Source organism: Cololabis saira, chromosome 20 (genome assembly GCF_033807715.1).
Source record: "Cololabis saira isolate AMF1-May2022 chromosome 20, fColSai1.1, whole genome shotgun sequence".
Lineage (NCBI taxonomy): Eukaryota > Metazoa > Chordata > Actinopteri > Beloniformes > Belonidae > Cololabis > Cololabis saira.
Window position 1 is genome coordinate 35,032,723 of NC_084606.1, and position 23,615 is coordinate 35,056,337.

General features: G+C 38.6%; 1 protein-coding gene and 1 long non-coding RNA gene across 4 annotated transcripts in view; both read right to left on the reverse strand.

Annotated features, from left to right (window-relative positions):
• The window catches only part of LOC133420678 (NACHT and WD repeat domain-containing protein 2), a 115,531-nt gene that overhangs the window by 19,575 nt on the left and 72,341 nt on the right, over window positions 1-23,615 (reverse strand). For all 3 annotated transcript variants that reach the window (XM_061710442.1, XM_061710443.1, XM_061710441.1), the window contains exon 5: window positions 1,248-1,451. In XM_061710442.1, coding sequence (XP_061566426.1) covers window positions 1,248-1,451 — 204 coding nt within the window. The remainder of the gene's footprint in view (window positions 1-1,247; window positions 1,452-23,615) is intronic.
• On the reverse strand, window positions 11,674-12,468 carry LOC133420738 (uncharacterized). Its single transcript, XR_009770619.1, has 3 exons — window positions 12,249-12,468; window positions 12,050-12,143; window positions 11,674-11,835 (listed from the first exon to the last, which is right to left on the reverse strand). It is a non-coding gene; the product is annotated as an uncharacterized LOC133420738 (long non-coding RNA).

Here is a 23,615-nt window from a genome sequence, read left to right on the forward strand (position 1 = left end):
TCTTTTAACAGATGTACTTTTTCTTTCCTCTTTTTTTCTCAGATGTTCTGCCCTTCTAAGTACCCTTAACCTCGTATAACACAGATCCCCTCCCTCTCTACTTCTGTCGCCTTTTCCAACTGCCTTCTGAACTGTCTCTTTTCCTTAACCATTTTCTATTTCTCTCTCTGCCGTCCATCCTCTCGCTCCTCTTTCAATCAAACCCAAACCTCCCTACACCATTTGAATATCTGCCATCTTTTCTAATCTCTATATTGCATTCCCTCTAAGCCTGCTTAAAATTATTAACAAGTCTTTAACGATTTAATTGTTTCCTATCCTCTACTATAATTTGCATTAGGCCATCTAACTCTAGCTTTTTTAGTAATACCATATAACAGACTCACATTGAGCATCATTCCCTCCATGCCCAGTGCTCTGCTGTTTATGTCATATCAAGATGACTAGTTTGAAATTGCAGGCGGTCCTACTGTGACAACGGGTTAAATATCCTTTTTAAGGGCTACAATCTAGAACAGGGGTCAACAACCCGCGGCTCTAGAGATGCATGCGGCTCTTTAGCGCCGCCCTAGAGGCTCCCTGGAGCTTTTTCAAAAATGTTTGACCTTTTTTTCTCCTTTTTTTCTTCTTTTTTTTCCTTTTTTTTGTCTTTTTTTCCTTTTTTTTTTTTTTTTTACATTTTTCTCTTTTTTTTCTCTTTTTTTCTTCCTTTTTCCTTTCCTTTTTAATCTCGACATTTCGACTTTTTTCTCTAAATTTTGACTTTTTTCTCGACATTTCAACTTTTTTCTCGAGATTGTACTTCAACATTAATCTCGACATTTCAACTTTTTTCTCTAAATTTTTACTATTTCCTCGACATTTCGACTTTTTTCTCTAATTTTGACTTTTTTCTCCACATTTCGACTTTTTTCTCAAAGTGCATAATGAAAAAAAAATCTTCCCCCAGTTATAACTAATATAGATACATGCAGCATGTGTTGCCTTCATTCTAAGGCTTATACAAGACTTTTCATTTTTTGCGGCTCCAGACATATTTGTTTTTTGTGTTTTTGGTCCAATATGGATCTTTCAACATTTTGGGTTGCCGACCCCTGATCTATACTGAATAAGAAAATGCTTATTATCCGTATTAAACCATGCCAAGATTAAACTATGCTCAAAATGGAAAAAGCAACTTTGAAAAAAACCTGGATTACAAGAACAGTTTCAGTTTCCGTTTTATGTAACAAGTTAGTTAAACTCACTGAGTTCTGGAAATTCTTGAGCATTTGAGATTTGGGCTTGAGGTAGTATGCGGGCGGCACAGAGTTTTCATCTCTGCAGTACCACTCTTCCAAGATGTGGGTGTCCAGCCCCGCTTCCACGGCCGCATCCAAGATCATCTCAAACTCTGCAGATTCCACCTCCCCCGGCACTCGGATGCTGCCGTATTTCTCTCCCACCAGCCCCTGAGGAAGACAGGAAGGACAAAAAGAAGAAGGGGAGGGAAGGTGGAAGTGAGAGACGAGAAGTTTGACTCATCATTTCAAAGTGCTTTCAGGCTTTATTTTGCAGAGCAGTGGTGAAGTCAGTGTTGTTCACAGCGTGACTTTTCTCAGGCAGTTTCAACGGTGGTGGAACATCTGGAATGTGGCTCCAAACCGCAGCCCTCCCACTCTGTGTGCACCATACCCAATACTGATAGCTGGAGCCGGGTGGTAACTGCTTTACACCAGTGGTCCACAACCTTTTACTGAACCAGGACCGGTTTAATGTCTGACAATATTTTCACGGCCCAATCTAAAGGTGTAGTTGATAAAAACTAAATAAAATGACAAGATCGGCATTAAAAACTGTGGTATTTTCTCTATACTACTACTACTACTACTACTACTACTACTACTACTACTACTACTACTACTAATAATAATAGTAATAATAATGAATAATAAAACATCATTTTCAAAAAAAATTTATAAAATAATGGAAATTAATATGTTTTTATGTCTGTTTTTTTATTAACGTTATTTAAAGCCAGGCTTTTATTTTTATTTGTTATATATTAAGGAGACCGATATTTAGTGCTTTTATTAGGCGTCTCACCGAGACCTTGTAAACATCCGGCACTTTAACGGTAAAAGTTTAACGGCAGTAGAAAGTGTGTCTGAAAGACTAAACGAGTGTCGGGAATGCTAAAGTGTTTGCAAATTTGATGCCGTATTTATGTCCAGCTTGAGTTTGGTTGCCATGGTTACTCATGTATTGCGGTTAACGGTAGCTGCAGCAGCTGTCGGTCTGTATTTAAGTTAAATGAAACTTATATGAATGTAGAAGACTAGCGGTGTAACGATACACTAATCTCACGATACGGTACGATACACGATACTGAGGTCACGATAACGATACGATATTATAGCAGTATTTTTTTAACAACCTTGAATGAGGAACATATGACTGGAAAAAAATTGGCCGGGTTTCCCAGATCAGTTAAGTAGTTCTTAACAGCGAAAGACTTCTTTCAAACCTTCTTAAGGAGCCTGTGAAAGAAAATCGCGTTTCCCAGAGTTGCTCTTAGCTTAAGTATCTCTTTCATTAAGAAGGAAATGAAAGATGCTGCTGACCCAGTCTTTACAACCATCTTAGTGAACAAAGACTCACAGATCCAGCCGCGTCAGGCAAAACAATATCACACCAAGCAATGAGATATTAAAACAATGCACCCCGCACAAATTTTGATCTATTTTATACTTTAGATTTATATTGTTTAGCATTTATTGGTGACAGCAAAGGGGGAAAAAAAAGAAAAATAAGGAATAACAAGTGTGTTCCTGTATATGCTTTATGCTTTACGCACAAATAAAACGATCATCATGAATATCATTTATTTGATAATTTGGCTGCTATACAGCATGTTCTCGCTGCAAATCAACCGCGTCACCGTGCGCGAAGCAGAACTGTTTTTATGAACGCATTCGTGCGTCAGCACTTCAATCCCCTGGACGTGCTGTCGGACCGGGCTGTCCAGGCAGCCGGGACACCTGCCCGAGCCCGAGCCCGAGCACCTATATGTGTGATGACAGGGAAGCAGCAGCTGAAGAACGAGATCCTTTGATGAATCGTTCATTACAGTCTCAAATATAATCAATGGTGTCGGTTTATATTAAAGAATCTTTTTGCCCAGAAGAAAAAAGAGCGAAGACAACGACCCATAACTATTTTCTTCTCTTGAAAAAACCCACCTGCCGACTCGCGCTGTATACAGCAGGAGTCGGGATGCAGCATCATTCAGTAAGAGGAGGAATACGTGCGAGGCGGGGATGATCTCTGCAATCTGAAGCCCTCTATAATTGTAAAAATAATTTCACTTATCACGGGTTCTTTTTGGAACATAACCCCTGCGAAAAACCAGGGTTTGCTGTAATTCCACGTTGCGATTTGCGAAACTCGCCTTCTCTTGGCTCATGTTTTTGAACACACACACACGCCCACCCTGTTTCCTCCCGGTTTCTGCGTGTGGGGAAAAAAAGCCTCACTGTAGCCAGAAATAACGGAGTAACACACCGTTTGGATGAAAAAGGGTCATTGAATTATATTTATCATCTTAATTTTTCATTATAACGCACAGGCAGCAGTGAATTAGTGCGTTAGGCAGCAGTGCTGCGTGTGAAAATGCGCTGATAGTGATCGGTGATCGATTTGCCTGGCATCGATTGATTTGGTTTCAGAACCGGACAGCTGCTCCAAAGAGCTTCTGAAAGAGCGAAACTAAAGAACGGTGTTAAGAAGTCATCTGGGAAACACCCGTATCTTAGGGTTCTCTCTTAGTTCAAACCTTCTTTGAACCTCTCTTAAATCCTTAAGAGAGGTTGGATCTGGGAAACCCGGCCATTGTCTTTTATTTGAAAGACACAAAATACAAAACAATGCTGTGTGTTTGCCCTATTGTAACAGTTTGTAATGCTTTATAACTGTTTAAGTTTTAAAGAGAAAGCCAGGCCAACCATTTTCCACAAACTGAATTAAAAGTAAATGTCAGGTTTGCATTATGATCTTCAGTTTCATACAAACTATTTGGTCACAAACTGAATAGTTTCTCTCATGTATGATTTGACTTTTTTCTTTTCCAGAAATTTAACAACTAAAATTAAATAAATAAAAGTAAATAAATACATACAATTTTACATCATAAAACAGATTGATTCATGCTCAACTTATAAGAGGAGATTTATTTTTGTTAGGAAGGTTATTTTGGTAATTCAGGGTTCATTATTTTATAAATATATTCTTTATATTCTGATGTAAATTAGGGACTATAATTACCGCAAAACGGTACTAGTTTCTTCTGAGCGTAGTAAGATTTTGGTCCGCGGGTCGAGGCGCGGTCGCCACGCGTGGTCGGATGCGTGTTACTATCAACACAATAGATTAATATTAATAACACAATATCGCAATACACAATACACGTATCGTGACGTTTCTGTATCGCGAAATTTCGTGGCACGATATATTGTTACACCCCTAAGAAAGACTAACTCTATTTTATTTTATTTAATTCCTTTATAGCTCTTACGGTGTGTTTGCAGTGTATTTACATCCAAGGAATAAAAACTAACAATCAGTTTGAGAGTCAACCATCATCAGTCGGGGATGCTACAGAAATGATTTTTCCTTTCTGTGCGGCCCCGTACCGGGCCGCGGCCCGGGGGTTGGGGAACACTGCTTTACACCACAGACATGTTTGTGCTGTATGGTTTACACCTCAAATAAGGAAATACTGACGCTCTCATCCAACATCAAATATTAATGTCTGCTACAGGTGTTAAGAATAATGTGAGCAAGAAAAATGAGATACTTTAAATCAAAGTGAGATTAATATGGACGAGATCCCCTTGCTACACAATTTGAAGAAATGGACAGCAGGAATAAAAGAAAAGATATAAAATGTTTTTTTAACAGCTTAAACTATTATTAAAGCCACCACATGTTGCAATACCATTTCTGACCATAAAGGGTCATCCCCACATCTGAAGCAATAACATTCTTGTGCTATGACGCCCACATGTGGTCAAAATTGGAAGTGGAAAGACATGAAAATATCATATATCAAATAAATGTTATGAATATTATGATTTGAATTAAATATTAAAAGGACATGAAATATGGTCCAAAAAACCCCGGGCGCCTACAGTTTCCTGAAATAGTGACCAGTGGTTAAAACCTTTGAGAGGCATATCTGCCATGATCTACAAGGAGATTGTGAAAAATTATGAGGATTTTTGTAAATATAGACCAGGGGTCGGCAACCCAAAATGTTGAAAGAGCCGTATTGGACCAAAAACACAAAAAACAAATGTGTCTGGAACCGCAAAAAATGAAAAGTCTTGTATAAGCCTTAGAATGAAGGCAGCACATGCTGCATATATCTATATTAGGTATAACTGGGAGAAGATTTTTTTTTTCATTATGCACTTGGAGAAAAAAGTGGAAATGTCGAGAAAAAAGTGGAAATGTCAAGATTAATGTTGAAGTACAATCTTGAAAAAAAAATCGAAATGTTGAGAAAAAAGTCGAGAAAAAAGTCTAAATTTCGAGAAAAAAGTCAAAATGTCGAGATTAAAGTTGAAGTACAATCTCGAGAAAAAAGTCGAAATGTCAAGAAAAAAGTCGAAATGTTGAGTAAAAAGTCAAAATTTCTGGAAAAAAGTCGAAATGTCGAGATTAAAAAGGAAAGGAAAAGAAAAAAAAGAGAAAAAAAGGAAAAAAAGAAGAAAAAAAGTAAAAACAAAAAATAGAAAAAAGGGAAAAAAAGAAGGAAAAATAGGTCAAGCGTTTTTGAAAACGCTCTAGGGTTGCCGACCCCTGAACTGATATAGACAGATTAACACTGAAATTACACTTAACAATTTTTCAAGCAATTTCAAAACTGCAGTTTGATTCAACAGCAAATGGGAGCACTGTTTGTTGGCTGTAGTCATGTGAATAGTGACCCCACAAGACATCCCATAGTACAAAATATCATGTAAAACCTTCAGATTGTACCTCTCCAGGTAGTCCATTGTGGATTTGTGAAGAGGACCTTCCATTTCTGCAGAAACCATCCTCTTTTCATCAGCACCTTTACGGATGATGTAATGATGGCTCACAAAATGTGATATGACTCAGTTCCACAAGTGAAACTGAAAACACGGTTGATCCCTGTGATGTTGTGTTTAAGATGCAGGACAGGCTTGCTCGTGAAATCTTTCTGAAGTCTTAGGAAAAGGTCCTTTAGAACAACATATTGATCGTTTGTCATAAATCTGTGCAAGGTTGAAAGTTGTTTATTTTTAGTCTGGTCCTGTACAGTAAAATGTTGCTTTTGATTTGTCTTTAAAACAATTCCAAAAGCATGCTTCTGAAACCATGTAAGAGCAATCTTTCATCTGTCTTCTCACATCTTTCTTTTGCTTTGTAAGCTTCATGTGCTGTCATTGTCGGAGTGTGAGACAGTTGCTCAGAGGAACCCATGGCTACTGATTATTGGGTTTGAGTAGGCTGAGTATTTCTAAAGCTTTGACATTTGCATTATCAGGCCTTTCCTAATGATGGCTGAGAATGGGCCATAGCAACAGCAAGCTAATTAGGCTTGGGGAATTTAGACATCTAAGAGATCTAATCTTGCTCATCATTTTGAAAAGAATAAAAACAAAACCATTTTTTTTTTTTTTTTACTAAACAACACAGCATTTTTGGCTTTTTTGTTCTTTCTTGGTGCTCATGGACCTGCTTCATTCAGATAAATCCCAAAGCTGTGTTTTCTTCCACACACAGCTAAAATCCAGCCAAATCCAAACTAAAATACCTTCCTCTTCGACGTTTTATGTTGGTGAAAATCACGCATTTGTTCCGCTGCTGCATGCTAAATGTTTGAATGGCTCATTGCTGTACGAAACGGACAGGCTTGGCAAAATGTCCTAATTCTCAGTAATCAGGGATATTAAGAAAATTTGCACTTTCACTTGTAATCTATGGAAGCATATGAGGGACTATATTCAAATTAAAATGCATTTGCGGAAATGCTTTTTCATTTTAAGAATGTGCCCGCATTATTTGAGTCAAAAATGAAATTGATAATATATAATCCGATTTGCATTTAAATTTTCGTATTCAACACTGCTTATTCTTGTACTTAATTCAAATTAAAAAGAAAAAGACGTTTGAGATTTAATTTTCAAATCATGCCTCAGCAAATAGTTCACAATATTCAATTTTAAATCTAAAATTTGAAAATTAAAATGCATTTGCAGAAATGCTTTTTCATTTTAAGAATGTAGCTGCATTATTTGGGTCAAAACTAAAATTGATAATATATAATCCGAATTGCATTTTAATTTTCGTATTCAACACTGCTCATTCTTGTACTTAATTCAAATTAAAAAGAAAAAGACGTTTGAGATTTAATTTTCAAATCATGCCTCAGCAAATAGTTCACAATATTCAATTTTAAATCTAAAATTTGAAAATTAAAATGCATTTGCAGAAATGCTTTTTCATTTTAAGAATGTAGCTGCATTATTTGAGTCAAAACTAAAATTGATAATATATAATCCGAATTGCATTTTAATTTTCGTATTCAACACTGCTCATTCTTGTACTTAATTCAAATTAAAAAGAAAAAGACGTTTGAGATTTAATTTTCAAATCATGCCTCAGCAAATAGTTCACAATATTCAATTTTAAATCTAAAATTTGAAAATTAAAATGCATTTGCAGAAATGCTTTTTCATTTTAAGAATGTAGCTGCATTATTTGAGTCAAAAATAAAATTGATAATATATAATCCGAATTGCATTTTAATTTTATTCTTTACGCTGCACATTTTATGTCATAATCAAAAAGAAAACAAAGAAGACATTGCTTTTTCTTTTTCATGCTCTGCCCGCAAAAAAGTGTACAATATTCAAAATGAATTCGCAATCCCAGCGGCGCAGGAGAGTGACGTCACGGCTTCTCCTGTTCTCCAGCTGCAGCCCAGAAACCCTGGAAAATGCTCACGTTTTTTAAGGTGACATCGTATTTTGCCGATTTCCCAAAGTCTGTTAGAAAAGGTCTGATTTCCTACAACTCTAACAGAGTTCTAGATGTCAACATGAGACACAGACAGCAGCGTTTCTCTACACGGAGCGCTGGTGCCGGGCTGACTCCTCCTATTCAGACACGTGTGTTTGTTTACAACCTATGGAGCACGAAATGCAAAGAGGAGCAACGTCGACCGACAAGGTACAGTAATATTACCGGATTTTCACACAAAAATGACTTTACTAGCATTTTTGCTTGTTTTTAGCATAATGTTTGCATGTTGAGCATGTTATTTTATAAAGAAATGTTGGCTTGATGTGTGCAGATCACATCTAACTTACATCACTGCATTTACAATCGAGAGGGTAATTTATTACTTGCAGGTAGACGTGTTTCTAAGGGTCAAAAAATAAGGTTTGGCTGTGGAAAGACAATTACAAAGGCAACTCTCTGGCGTAACATTTATTTATTTGTTAGCTGGGTTAGATAACTCATGTCATCCAGGAAATCTCGTAATGCAATCTCGTACAATAACATAAAATATCAAATAAATGCTTTATGTGTAGGATAACCTCACAGCCCTGACTCCACCACAGATGAAAACCTTTCTGGGGCAGGTCGTGACCAGACTGCCAGGCCTGGTGTTTGATGTGATGGCGTTACTTGAGCGTCCAAGTCCAGGTGGTCCAGATGAACCCCAGCTGCACAAACTGCAGGGACATGCCCACAGACCTGGAGAAGCTCTGCATAAGTAATCATATGGCACACATGCAGTATTTTATATTAGAATATGGGGTTTTGTGGCCGGCCCGGGCTGCCTGGAACAACATCTTCACCACGATGACCACCAGAAGCCTGGAGTGGAGCTGAGAGTTGCGGCATGCGGAAGGAAATCAGGTTGTCATCCCAAGCTGTGTAGTTTGGGTCAGGAAACCTATCTGTAATCTTCCAAACAACCAGTACACCGGATTTCTTTTGCACTGGCTGGTGTGAATAGTGTTTAGCTGGGTTACACTTTCAATGTAAATAGTTTTTATTTTTATACATTTTATTATGTACAAGTCAGAAATGTTGAGTTCTGTCCTTGTTTACAGAATAAAAAATATATATATCTTTCCGATTCCGAATTATATTCATTGTGAAAAACACCAAATGCAGAGAATCTCCCAGAGATTTTGATTCAAGTGAGAAGTTATGAGAAAACAGGTTATGATAATCAGATAATTTGCAATTACAGCAACATTTATTTAGGGATTGTGACAAGACATGAACAAGAAATTATGTCAGTGAATTATTTTACTCTGTCCTGAAATCCTGGAGCTTTGCTCCCGAGTATTGAGACAGATATAACAACAGGCAATCAAAGTTTTAGCTGTCATCACGAGGACCTGCATCTCCACGTGACACCTTAGTTTTTACCAGTCCATGTGTAGGAGGTGGCTGTGATATGGCAGCAGACCCAGGGGCCTTGGATCTCCAGGCCTCAGACTGTCTCCTGGGAAGGCCCTTTCCACTCTGAAGCCTCTTTGAAAGAGTGGCCTTCTGTAGTTCAGGGATGTACAGTAGCCATAGTCCTTTTTCTCTTTCAGGGTATACACACTTCAGCTCTTCATGTTTTTATTGTAGAACCATCGGTAACTTGGGAAAAAACAACAACATAATTTAAAACAATTTCACAACGAGATATGGTAACAGTGCTAAGAATCTATTGGGGTGTCAGACAACTATGATATAAAAAACCCCAACAACTTACATCTTGTGTCCCATCACGGTTTCGTGCAGGGAGGCGTTGCTTGTAACCAAGTGTTACAAGCAATGTCTGAGCTGTGTATACAGGTGGGCTAAAGCCAAAATGCTTTCCTGCAAACATCAGGATGTGATTTTGGAAGTTCTCGAAGTCTGAAGTTGTCCTGTTAGTTGAGAAAAAAACAACAGCTCTGTTACTGTCACATTACTCACTTTTATATCATATAGTGTTAATAGTATTTTATCATTTCAAATAAAATCTGTACTATACATATTACAGTATATGTATATGATATGTATATATCATAATACATATGTACTTTTATACATTTTCTAAATACTTGATATACAACCAATAAGTAAAGCATACCATAAACAAAGGTGAGGAATATATTCCTCATCAGAGCCGTCTCCTTTTCCTGAACTTCTGACCAGGATCATCGATGAGCATACATAAACACATAAGAATGGAATTACATACCAGTAAAATAAATAGGAGACAATGCACTCAACTGTGTGCTGAATTCCTAATAAAGTATAGCTTAAAAGGATAAAAGGAACAGCAATTCCAAGTGTAAAAATATATTTATCTTGCTATGTTGGCAGCCAGGAAATGTATAACCTTAAATTGGAAAGAATCTAAACCCCCAGTATTAGCCCATTGGTGGAACGAACTCTCACGCTCCTTACACTTGATGATATTTACTACAAGAGTAAAGGCAAATCCTCAGACTTTTTAAAAATATGGCAATCTCATACAGAATTTGATTTTAAGAAATCCGTAGGTAATTGTAAGGCATAGTGACAATGATAAGACCTGAGTGTAATGGTTTGTATTGTTTTGTTGTCGTGTTTGTTTTAAGTGGGGTTTTCCCACCGTTTATGTCTGTTTTGTTTTGTTAGGTTTTTTTGGTTTTGTTTTCGTTGTGTTTTGAGGGTATGTATTTGGATATCATTTTGGTTCTTTAACGGACCAGCCCCAACTTAGGATAAGAAAGTAATGACATTAAGTGTTTCCTACTTTTTTTTTTTTTTTTTTTTTATAAGTCCCCTTCATCAAGAAGTAGGTAGGAATATTATTTAACTATTTAATTATTATTTCAGAGTCATTGATAGAACAGATAGGGTAGTACTATCTGGTATTCTCAATTAGTGCATTGAGTAGAATTTTTGGTTAGTATATTTGGCATGATTATAGCACTATGAAATATGTTTTGGTATGTATGGACTTTGACTTTTTTTTTTTGGAAATTGAGTTGTGGGGGTTTGTGTTCTATGTATTTAAGGTATACCCCTCTTTTTGTGGCTGAAAATATAAAAATACAATAAAAAATTTAAAAAAAAAAAATATATATATATATATATATATATATATATATATTTATCGTCACACGTTTTCGTATCCCCCTTCTTCAGTGTGTTTCTGGCAAACAATTCAAGGCATTCGCAGGTACATTTAATTTTGAATCAACCACAAAATGAAGCGTACCTGAAATCTAGGCTCAAAACTAGAGGTGACCGAGCTTTTGCGGTGGCCGGCCCTAAGCTGTGGAATAGTTTGCCACTAAATGTTAGATCTGCCCAGACCCTAGTGGTTTTTAAGTCTTCTTTGAAAACTTATTTATTTTCTTTGGCTTTTAGTGTGTAACAACTTAGTTCCCCACATCTGTGTGAAGTGATTGTGCACTGTATGTGTACTGTTATGTTTTTTATTACTATTTTATTGATCATTTTAGTATGTTAGTGATTTTATTGTTTCTACACTGTGTACTGTGTTTTTCTTTTGGTATTGTTTTATTTTCTTGTATGCTGTACAGCACTTTGGTCGACCTCGGTCGTTTTTAAATGTGCTTTATAAATTAAATTGACATTGACATTGACATTGACATTGCAAGTGCCTTGAATACTTTGCCAATTACACACGAGTAAAACAAAACAAGACAAAAAGACTCACAAACATTCACTTACATTGTTTTTCTCAAATAATTGATCTCCTCCTCATCTGGAGACTCATGCTGCTCCTCAGCAGTCATTTTCAGGAAATGCATGCTATAACCAGGACCAAAACATACAATTTAGATTAGAGTAAATATTTAGCCATAAAAATGTACCTGGACTCTAAAACATTTTCTGGCTCCTCAGTCAGTGGTATGCCTGTATGCCAAACTCTGCTCTCCAAATTCAGAAAACAATAATAATCACATCTGACCATGCAATGAAGTGTACTTTTGAGAAGTGACAACTTTACTGTATGAAAAAATACCGTTGACGGTCAGACTGTCACGCTGGACAACGACAGGGGTAGAATTTCTGCGTGTCCCTTGCCTGGACTTGATGCAACTCGTCTATGTACAAAGCTGGAATAAATAAATAACATGCTCAACATGCAAACATTATGCTAAAAACAAGCAAAAATGCTAGTAAAGTCATTTTTGTGTGAAAATCCGGTAATATTACTGTACCTTGTCGGTCGACGTTGCTCCTCTTTGCATTTCGTGCTCCATAGGTTGTAAACAAACACACGTGTCTGAATAGGAGGAGTCAGCCCGGCACCAACGCTCCGTGTAGAGAAACGCTGCTGTCTGTGTCTCATGTTGACATCTAGAACTCTGTTAGAGTTGTAGGAAATCAGACCTTTTCTAACAGACTTTGGGAAATCGGCAAAATACGATGTCACCTTAAAAAACGTGAACATTTTCCAGGGTTTCTGGGCTGCAGCTGGAGAACAGGAGAAGCCGTGACGTCACTCTCCTGCGCCGCTGGGATTGCGAATTCATTTTGAATATTGTACACTTTTTTGCGGGCAGAGCATGAAAAAGAAAAAGCAATGTCTTCTTTGTTTTCTTTTTGATTATGACATAAAATGTGCAGCGTAAAGAATAAAATTAAAATGCAATTCGGATTATATATTATCAATTTTATTTTTGACTCAAATAATGCAGCTACATTCTTAAAATGAAAAAGCATTTCTGCAAATGCATTTTAATTTTCAAATTTTAGATTTAAAACTGAATATTGTGAACTATTTGCTGAGGCATGATTTGAAAATTAAATCTCAAACGTCTTTTTCTTTTTAATTTGAATTAAGTACAAGAATAAGCAGTGTTGAATACGAAAATTAAAATGCAATTCGGATTATATATTATCAATTTTAGTTTTGACTCAAATAATGCAGCTACATTCTTAAAATGAAAAAGCATTTCTGCAAATGCATTTTAATTTTCAAATTTTAGATTTAAAATTGAATATTGTGAACTATTTGCTGAGGCATGATTTGAAAATTAAATCTCAAACGTCTTTTTCTTTTTAATTTGAATTAAGTACAAGAATAAGCAGTGTTGAATACGAAAATTAAAATGCAAATCGGATTATATATTATCAATTTCATTTTTGACTCAAATAATGCGGGCACATTCTTAAAATGAAAAAGCATTTCCGCAAATGCATTTTAATTTGAATATAGTCCCTCATATGCTTCCATAGTAATCAGAGGTGTCTTCAGTATTCACATTCATTACTCAGGTAGAAGTATAGATGCTAGAGTTTAAAAATACTCCTGTAGAAGTTGAAGTATCAACTCAAGTTTTTTACTCAAGTAAAAGTATAAAAGTACTGGTTTCAAAACTACTTAAAGTATAAAAATAAAAGTAATGTAAGGGGGAAAAAGCCATTAAGGACAAAAGCCATTGAAAATGAATGTATCTTAGTATAATGCAAATATATTAAAGAAGCATATATGTGTACTATTGAGCATTAACATGTGTTTCAGAGAGCAGCAGATATGATGACTAGTTGTCTATAAGTATTGTAATGGTGCAAAAAGTCAAACTTCAGAGGCATGTTATCATTTATCCTAACCTTTATTGGAATGTACATCCAAGTTTAGTTGCAGGAATCTGAGGGAACGGATGTAAGAACAAAACTGGACAAGAACATCTGAAACAACCACAACCAAATTCACTCTATCCGGATGGAGCAATTTAACTGGATAGTTTTTATTTAAAGGCCAAAATGAAATAGAGTAACGAGGCTGTTTTTAAAATGTAAGGAGTAAAAAGTACAGATAATTGCGTGAAAATGTAAGGAGTAAAAGTAAAAAGTCGTCTGAAAAATAATTACTCCAGTGAAGTATAGATAACCAACATTTCTACTTAAGTAAGGTAACGAAGTATTTGTACTTCGTTACTTGACACCTCTGCTTTTAATACATGTTAAATGGGACTGGTTTCAAAAAATGAAAACGATATGTTGAAGAGTTCTCTGTGGATTTTCTTTTAGAAAGACTTTAGAATCTTTCGTGCTTTAACACGGTAAGGTTATCATCTCAATTGCCACTTTGCCATTTTTACACACCATGCCAATACCCACAATCCCCCTCTGCTATCTTTGTATTCAACAACAAGAACACTCAATACACTTGCTGCATAATTGGGCATCATCAAATCAACTCGTCGCCTTTTCACTCCACAGTTATCTTCCTCTCCACGCGCCATATCTACTGTAAGCCCCGGCGAGTCTTCCTTATCTCTGCACATGCTTTCTGACTGACAGCAGATTTAATATCGCTGGAAATAATCACGCAAAATTGCTGGCTTAGTGTTTGATGTTCTCTATCAGTCACATTTGAGGAGGATTGGAATAAAGAACCTCCCACATGACATGACCAGCTGATCTTTACTCCGTGTGTCATTTCTCACATGCACCTAAAGCGGCGCCGCTGGGAGGAGACACGGAAACGAGCCTGCAACGGGCCAAATGACTGTGAGCTTCAACGAGCAGGAAAACCACCGAGCGCTCTCGGCAGTGATGCTTCAACGCCACTCCACGTTGGAGTTCTCATTCCTTTGGCATTCACAGTGGGAACAGATGCAGAGAACAAGCAGCATTAGATGATGGCATGTGGCATAGTCTGTAGCACGGCCCACTCAAAAAACCCACTAACGCAAGTTCTGAATGTGCTTGTGTTTGGACGTTTCTGTGTCCGTGCTCCACCAATTACCACAAAGGTTAGTCTGGGTGTCAACTAGGGCTGCAGCTATCGAATATTTTAGTAATCGAGTATTCTACTGAAAATTCCATCGATTAATCGAGTAATCGGATAAAACATATATTTGTTTAGTTAAAGAGCAATTATAAATATACATAAGATGTTAGATGTTAATTGACATCACTAAGATTAAATGATATAATCCAGTAGGTTCATGGCTGTTCATTTAAAAACCCTGAACTTACACCAGTCGACCAAATTCACTGCCTTCACTCAAAAAACTAAGGATTTTATTTACCAAGAAATGTTCTTATTTCTAACCTAAAAATGCCATTACACCTGATATCAGACATAACTTAAAATGCTAGGTGTTTTCCCACGTGTTTCAATTGAACTTTCATTTTTGTCAAGCAAATTTTAAGTTCTAGTTAAGTTTTAAGTTAAAGTATAAGATTTTGAGTTTTGGCAGTGTTTAAAATAAACTTCTGAGACCTGCTGTATTGGACCACATTAGACACCAGTGCTGCTTGTTTTATCCATCAATGACTACAGAGATAAAATGAAATGAAAACTACCCAGTTAGCTTTATTACGTTTTTATTTTTCTGACATTTTCCGCCTTTTCTTTTAGTTAAAACTGTAGCGGGAACAGAGGTAAAGGCTGATTTATGGTTCCGCGTCACAACAACGCAGAATGGTGCGCGTCGCTGCGTACCCTACGTCGTAGCCTACGTCGTAGCCGTGGAGAGCCTGCACGTCAGCGCAGCACCGCCAGCCGGACCGGCGCTCTCCGCCCTCGCCGGAGAGCACCATAGGCTCTGCGTCGATTTAATGCGGAACAATAATTTTGGCTTTAGAGGGGGAACATAGGAGAACGGACCAGAAGAATATAGCGTGGATTAAAAATAAAAGTTAAGCACTGAACTACATTAGTCTCCCGTCTGGGCCATTGCAGACTGCCTGAGCATGGCATGTTACTAAAACCAAACCTCTTTCTCCCCCCTTTAACGTGCGCAGCGCATGGATGTACGGCGAAGCGTCAGCGTGTTGTGTCGCATTAAATGTGGTCCGGGCGTAATACGAGGCTTTGAGCTGGTGAAATTAAACGAAAAAAAAATAAAAAAAAATAAATAAATTAAACGATTCCTCGAGGCAGAGAAAATTCCTCGATCATTTTTTGTAATCGAATTACTCGAATTATTCGAGGAATCGTTTCAGCCCTAGTGTCAACGATGGCCACCATGCAGAAAACCAGTTGGTTCGGGGGAGGCGGCACTTGCAGGGATGGACGCTGTGTTTTTGATCCAAACTGAATATTTTGAATTTAATTGACAAACTTTCAAGGAACGAGAAGATACAAGATGTGAGTGAACGCGCCAAGTATAAACCGCATAACAACATGGGATTTCAAAAATATCAAGCAAGATTCTGCATGAATGCAGGCCGGAGCTTCGGGAGCTGCGTCCTGGCCTGCGGTCCCCCCCCCCCCCCCCCCCGGTCATCCTCTTGCTGCTTCCACTTGCCTGCGGTCCCCCACTCCCCTCTGGTCATCCCGCTGCTGCTTCCACCTGCCTGCGGTCCCCCACTCCCCTCTGGTCCTCCCGCTGCTGCTCCCACCTGCCTGCAGTCCCCCACTCCCCTCTGGTCATCCCGCTGCTGCTTCCACCTGCCTGCAGTCCCCCACTCCCCTCTGGTCATCCCGCTGCTGCTTCCACCTGCCTGCGGTCCCCCACTCCCCTCTGGTCATCCCGCTGCTGCTTCCACCTGCCTGCGGTCCCCCACTCCCCTCTGGTCCTCCCGCTGCTGCTCCCACCTGCCTGCAGTCCCCCACTCCCCTCTGGTCATCCCGCTGCTGCTTCCACCTGCCTGCGGTCCCCCACTCCCCTCTGGTCATCCCGCTGCTGCTTCCACCTGCCTGCGGTCCCCCACTCCCCTCTGGTCATCCCGCTGCTGCTTCCACCTGCCTGCTGTGTGCTGCTGACGTCCCCAACCCCCCCAGTCTGGCCTTCGGCAGGAGGGTCCCCCCTTATGATCCAGGTCCTGCTCAAGGTTTCTTCCCTCCTAAAGGGGAGTTTTTCCTTGCCACTGTTTGGCTTAAGGTTTTTCTCCCACTAGGGGAGTTTTTTACCTGCCATTGTTTATGTAATATCTGCTCGGGGGTCATGTTCTGGGTATGGGTCTCTGTAAAGCGTCTAGAGACAACTCTGTTGTATTAGACGCTATATAAATAAAATTGAATTGAATTGAATTGAATAAGCTTTCCTATGACTTGAATATTCCATACGTCCATAAACCATTAACTGCAATTTCTTTGTAATTACATTTCTTTTGAAAGTTAAGTCAACCTGAAATCACGCAGAAATACATGTGCCCACAAGGGTTTGTGCTCTTCTTTATGGAAACAGTTAAAAAGATGATTCTGGAAGTTAGTTGACACTTATTTGATGTTTCTACTGCGAGTGTGTACTTCAAGTTTACAGAGTTGGTGAGTTCATCAGTTTTCTGCATGGATGATCTTGCTATCTTGGCTACAAACAGCACCACAAACGAGTTCTTGTGAGAAACCTCTGCCCTTCAGGTCACCTTCTGTGGCTGACTCACCGTGCTGCAGCGATGTGTCAGTAAAGGATGGAAGCGCTGGTAAAGCTACTGTAATACTGAGAGAGAGCCGCGGCACAGAGAGGACAGTCACTCTTCATGTTGCTGACAAAGTTTCTGTCAGCTTGCCTTGTGGTGATAAGGCAGGATGAATGGAGCGGGTGACTGGCTGTCTGTGCACCAGCGTTTGCAGGGATAGATTTTTGAATAAAGCCTGATTCCAGTGTTTACTTTCAACATAAAAACAAAATGAAATGTTAACATGCTATCAGAGACACCTGAGCTTACACATTCGCGTCTGTCTGAGCAGATGTGTAATCTCTAATTATATTGAGTACTTATATTGTATTATATTAATTAAATTGAGTTTGGCTGTGAAAGCAAATTGTAAATAGTGTGCGGAGCCTTGTCTTAGCTGGAGAGTTAACCTGGAATGAGGTTCTCTAAAGTGAATTATTGCACAGCAGCACATGCGTGAGCTTCACTCTTTCGTCTGTGTTTCAATACCGAATGTGTGCTTGTGTCTTTTCGGACGGATCTGATAGCTCTTTTTAATCTCCAAGAACCGCAGGTGCAAGAAATGCAGAATGCTGAAGAGAAAAGAGAAGAGTGGCCAAATGCAATTCATGTGTTGGCTGAACTCCTCTCCCTCTCCCTCTCTCTCTCTCCTCCTTTCTCAGGTTTTCCTTCCTCATCCTTGGAGGGGTTTTTATGCTCTTGCTAAGTGCACTTTACTTGATGAGACGGCTGGGAGAGAAAGCTAAGGAGTTGTGCACAGCTACTGTATGAATTAACAAATCAATCACTCGCTTTCAATTAAGCAATGAAACTCACAGCGAGCTGTGTGGATATGTGCTGCATAAGCGTTGGTGTAAAACCAGACCGGATGATATGATGAAAATGAATTAATAAATAAATATGGTAAGTATTTGAAGTGACATAAAGTATACTATTAGTTACAAAACCGCATTTTATTCCACTATGTACAGAATAGGCTGCACATAACTAACGAGCGATTCTCATGATTGACTGTTTTCAAGTTTATATTTTTACGTAGTTGTCTTCATCTTCTTTTGTTTATGGGCAGTTGGCAAACAGTGAAAGACTTGCGTTACGGCTACCAAGTGGTATGGAGCGTTACTTTGCTCAATCAGTAGATCCTGCTGGCACTCAGTACGTTTACATGCAGCAGTTCAATCAGGTTTTTGATCGTGTAAGACATCGTTCGGACTTTTAAACTGCATGTAAACACCTTAATCCGATCTACTTCGGACCTATTCCGGACATTTAATAATTGGATAGCAACACCTAGATAATTCGTTCACAGTCGGAATGTTAACTCCATGTATACGGAGACATTGGATATTGCAGTCTTCATGCAGGAGAATTTCCTCTGGGTCATTCACCCGGAAGTGAAAGGAGACGGCGCGTGTTAAATAGTTGTTTAAACACCTTTGAAAACATCGCAAAAGTACGACGGAGTATTAGGGCCAAACTAAGACAAAAAAAATTGGAAATTACGAGAATAAAGTCATAATATAATGAGAATAAAGTCGTAATATTACGAGAATAAAGTCGTAAAATTACGAGAATAAAGTCGTAATGTTGCGAGAATAAAGTCGTAACATTACGAGAATAAAGTCGTAACATTACGAGAATAAAGTCGTAATATTACGAGAATAAAGTCGTAATGTTGCGAGAATAAAGTCGTAATGTTGCGAGAATAAAGTCGTAATAGAATGAAGTCGTAATATTATGAGAATAAAGTCGTAACATTACGAGAATAAAGTCGTAATATTACGAGAATAAAGTCGTAATATTACGAGAATAAAGTCGTAATGTTGCGAGAATAAAGTCGTAATGTTGCGAGAATAAAGTCGTAATAGAATAAAGTCGTAATATTACGAGAATAAAGTCGTAATATTACGAGAATAAAGTCGTAAAATTACGAGAATAAAGTCGTAATATTACGAGAATAAAGTCGTAAAATTACGAGAATAAAGTCGTAATGTTGCGAGAATAAAGTCGTAACATTACGAGAATAAAGTCGTAACATTACGAGAATAAAGTCGTAATATTACGAGAATAAAGTCGTAATGTTGCGAGAATAAAGTCGTAATGTTGCGAGAATAAAGTCGTAATAGAATAAAGTCGTAATATTATGAGAATAAAGTCGTAACATTACGAGAATAAAGTCGTAATATTACGAGAATAAAGTCGTAATGTTGCGAGAATAAAGTCGTAATGTTGCGAGAATAAAGTCGTAATAGAATAAAGTCGTAATATTACGAGAATAAAGTCGTAATATTACGAGAATAAAGTCGTAAAATTACGAGAATAAAGTCGTAACATTACGAGAATAAAGTCGTAACATTACGAGAATAAAGTCGTAATATTATGAGAATATAATGTATGAGAACTCTAACAGGAAGAGCTTCTTCTCCCTGTGTTAAAATGAGGAATATTGAGCATCTTGTGAAGTTATATTTATATATTTATAATATATTACGACTTTATTCTCGTAATATTATGACTTTATTCTCGTAATTTTACGACTTTATTCTCGTAATATTATGACTTTATTCTTGTAATTTTACGACTTTATTCTCATTACATTATGACTTTATTCTCGTAATTTCCTTTTTTTGTTTTTTTGTTTGGCCCTAATACTCCGTCGTACGAAAGAGATGCAGAAGCTTCATCAGGAACCGGAGCAGATCAAAATAAAGTGGAAAAATATACGGAAGGCGTAACATTGGAGCCAAACAAAACAACCGTCAACCGGAAGTGGCTCTTTGTTGAAATGGTTACCATGGTTACAGCGCCACATAGTGTCACGGAGTCAGCCATGCTCTGGACATTTATCCGATTCTCTGAACAGTATGTAAACTCAGACAAGTGATTGGGTCTTCTGGATGTTTATCTGATACCATCAGAAATCTGATTTCTTTGCTGCATGGAAACGTACTGACTGTAATGGACGTGTGACAGTTCAAGCTTAGCTTTTACACTGGACTCCTGCTATTGGAAACCCGCCTTATAATAGACACATGCAAAGTACTTTAGTTCATAATATGCAATTATAATTTCTCTTGTCTTCATTTAACATGCGCATTAAACACACACAGGCGCATAAAACAAGTAAACCTCTTAGAATAATGAATGAATTTGAAGCCAACTGGAGCCAGAAGTTTGTAGTAGTTGGGAGTCCCATAAATGTAATGAGTTTGTGGTTAAAAACTACTGTGATTAGCCAAAGGCATTTTGAGTTTACTGTTTTTAGAGGCATTTTCTGATGTGAACCAGGTCTAACAAAAAAAGAGATATTTGAAGACGTACGATCAGGAGTAATTTGTAGTTTGTGTCTGCATGAGGATGGCAAGAGATGCAGAGCATTCTCAGACTGTGAAGGCATCTATCACAGCCAGACAAATTGCTCACAAATGGAAGCAGTTTAGTATTGTGGCTAGTTCTCCTAGAAGTAGGCAGCGGGCCAAGATGACTCCAAAGACCCGACACAGAATCCTCAATGAGATAAAGAAGGAACCATGCATAACAACAGAAGGCATGACGACATCCCCGTGGACTGGCCAAACATCTGCAGTCACGAGTCCACTTAACTCACCCAACAGGCAAGGTGTCTGTAGCAGAAACATGACAGTGCACTTCAAGTATGCAGAAGACGCCTGATCTCTACTGAGGAAATAAAAGTTGAATTGTTCAGGAAGATTACTCAGCACTTTGGTAAAAAAAAAAAGAAAAAAAAAGCACTTTATTTGTTTGTGATTTTTTTGTATCACCCTGTTTTGATCCCATTAAGGAGAAGGGGATATTTTTTTAGCCTTTTATTTTCCTCCATATGACGTTAGACATAATCGCATGGAAAGTTTAACTGACCAATGCACTTCTTGTACAATGTTTTTGGTTCATTGTTTTACAATGAGCTGCTTAAAAAACAAGGAATCTTCACAAATCTTTACAAGTGTAAAGTTGGGGACTACATTGTGTTTGTATTTATGAAGGAATGTTACATTCAGGTCAAAAGCTTTTTTGGGGGAAAGTTGAATAAACATTGGCATGAAGCAGCATATTTGCCCTTTCCCATGTTGTTAACAGTATTAAAAACATTTAAAAAATACCTTAAGGTAATTTAGAACAGCAAAAAAATGTGTGAATAATGTGCGATTAATATGCGATTAGTTAACTGTGGACAACATGCGATTAATCCCGATTAAAAAAATTAATCGTTTGACAGCCCTAATATATATATATATATATAAAATCCGGGTAGCGCTTACCAACATCAAAACATCATCACAGCAGTGAAGTATGGTGGAGGAAGCATCATGGTTGGGCTTGCTGTCCAATGCCCTTTGGCCTGAACCACTTGCCATCAAGCGAAAATTAATTTCAAATTGACCAAAATAACTTATTTGATAGTGGCGGTTTGGCTGTCCACCAGCTGCAACTAGAGGTTGGGGATACAGCAGGACAATGATCTCTAATTATATGACGGCATGTTATAATTATACAGTAAGCATGAAGCAAATCCACCAAATAAGGGTTTCAGAGAAAGAACATCAGCCTTCTGGAGTCAGTGCAGTCCAGTCAGTGGCCCAAACCATAACCCCAAAAATATGGAATGACCTCAAGAGAGTTGTTCATACCAGACATCCAACAAAGCAGTTAAATGTTTTCTGAATGTTGTGCAGGTCTGTACAAGAGCTAAAGCTAGAGCTAACAACACTTACAATGCTACTAAAGCTGGGCAGACACTGTGCGATATTTTAAATAGTTTGATTCAGCCCCATCTCAAACTGCACTACTAGATCGATGAGTTCAAAAGTTCCAGCCCACGATTTATGGTCTCACACTGTACGACCCGATGCTCTGATGCGACCCGTCAGGGTTTGACATTCCCCGCCAGTTGGTTTCTGTTCTGCCCCGCCTGTGTCCCATCTGTCGGCACCTGTGTCTCGTTGTGTCTCGTTATCCCCTGTGTATATCTGGTCTTGTCATTCCCTTGCTCCTTGTTGTTCCGTACTGTGTTATCCTCCATGTGCCCTGCCTGTTTTTGCTCCAGTTTCTTGATCCCTGTTTCCGTGAGTTTTTGATCTTGCCAAGCAGCGCTTTGTTTTTTGGTTCTTGCCCTTTTTTGTTGGAATTAATAAATCCTTGTTTTTTTGAGAACGCCTGCCTCCGGCCTCCCACTCTCTCTCCTGCATCTGGGTCCTCACCACACCAGCCTGACAGTAGGCCTGACACCCGTTTGCTCACACTATACGATCATAATCTTCACGTCGGACTTCTGTTACTGGAACTGCAACGTCAAAAAGAAGTGGAAGAAGAGGAGGAACCCCGAAGTGGGAGACACTGAAGATGCTCAGCAAAAACAAACGCGCTGCCTTAAGCCTGATTTATGGTTCTGCGTTAAATCGACGGCGTAACCGTACGGTGCGGGTCGCCGCGTACCCTACACCGTAGGCTCTGCGTTGGTGTGACGCGGAACCATAAATCAGCCTTTAGCAATTTGTGCCGTTCTGTGTGGCGTTAAATGAAAAAAAGAGTAGACAACGTCGTGATTGGACAAGGAATTGGCTGGGCAGATGTGGGAAATGCAGTCTTTTTTTCTGCTATTAAAACATGATTTGTAATGTGAATTTGCAACACTTTAAACTACAAATAATAGTTTTTGACGTGACATCAGAGATTGCGCATGCTCTCTGTGAAAGGATGAGTCCAACCGGGTCGTAGCTGCTTTAACTGTGCGATTCCTTCACGAGGAGCGACCAGGATTTCAAACACGTTTGATTTTCTTGCGAGCACACGATTGGTGATCGGGAGTTCGTCGTGAGGTGTTAATCTCTCGTCGTGAGGTGTTAATCTTTCGTCGTTACCCCATGTTTACTGCACGAGGCACGACCAACGATTGGGTCAAAATCTGGCCCGATCCAAAAAATAGTCGCACGACTGAAAACGAGCCGACAATCGCACAGTGTCTGCCCGGCTTAGGAAGGTTCAACCACATATTAACGCCAAGGGTTCACTTACTTTGTCCTCTAATACTGTGATTCAAAGAAAAGTGAACAGACCGGTAAAGAAGACAATATTTTGGGGACTCAACTTCCCATAACATCTTTGATGTAGAGGTACACGAGTACGGCCAGACTGTCACATTAACACTTCCGTCGTGTTAAGTGAAGGCAGAGGAACGGAGGGGAAAGCACGAGCGTCTATATCCTCAA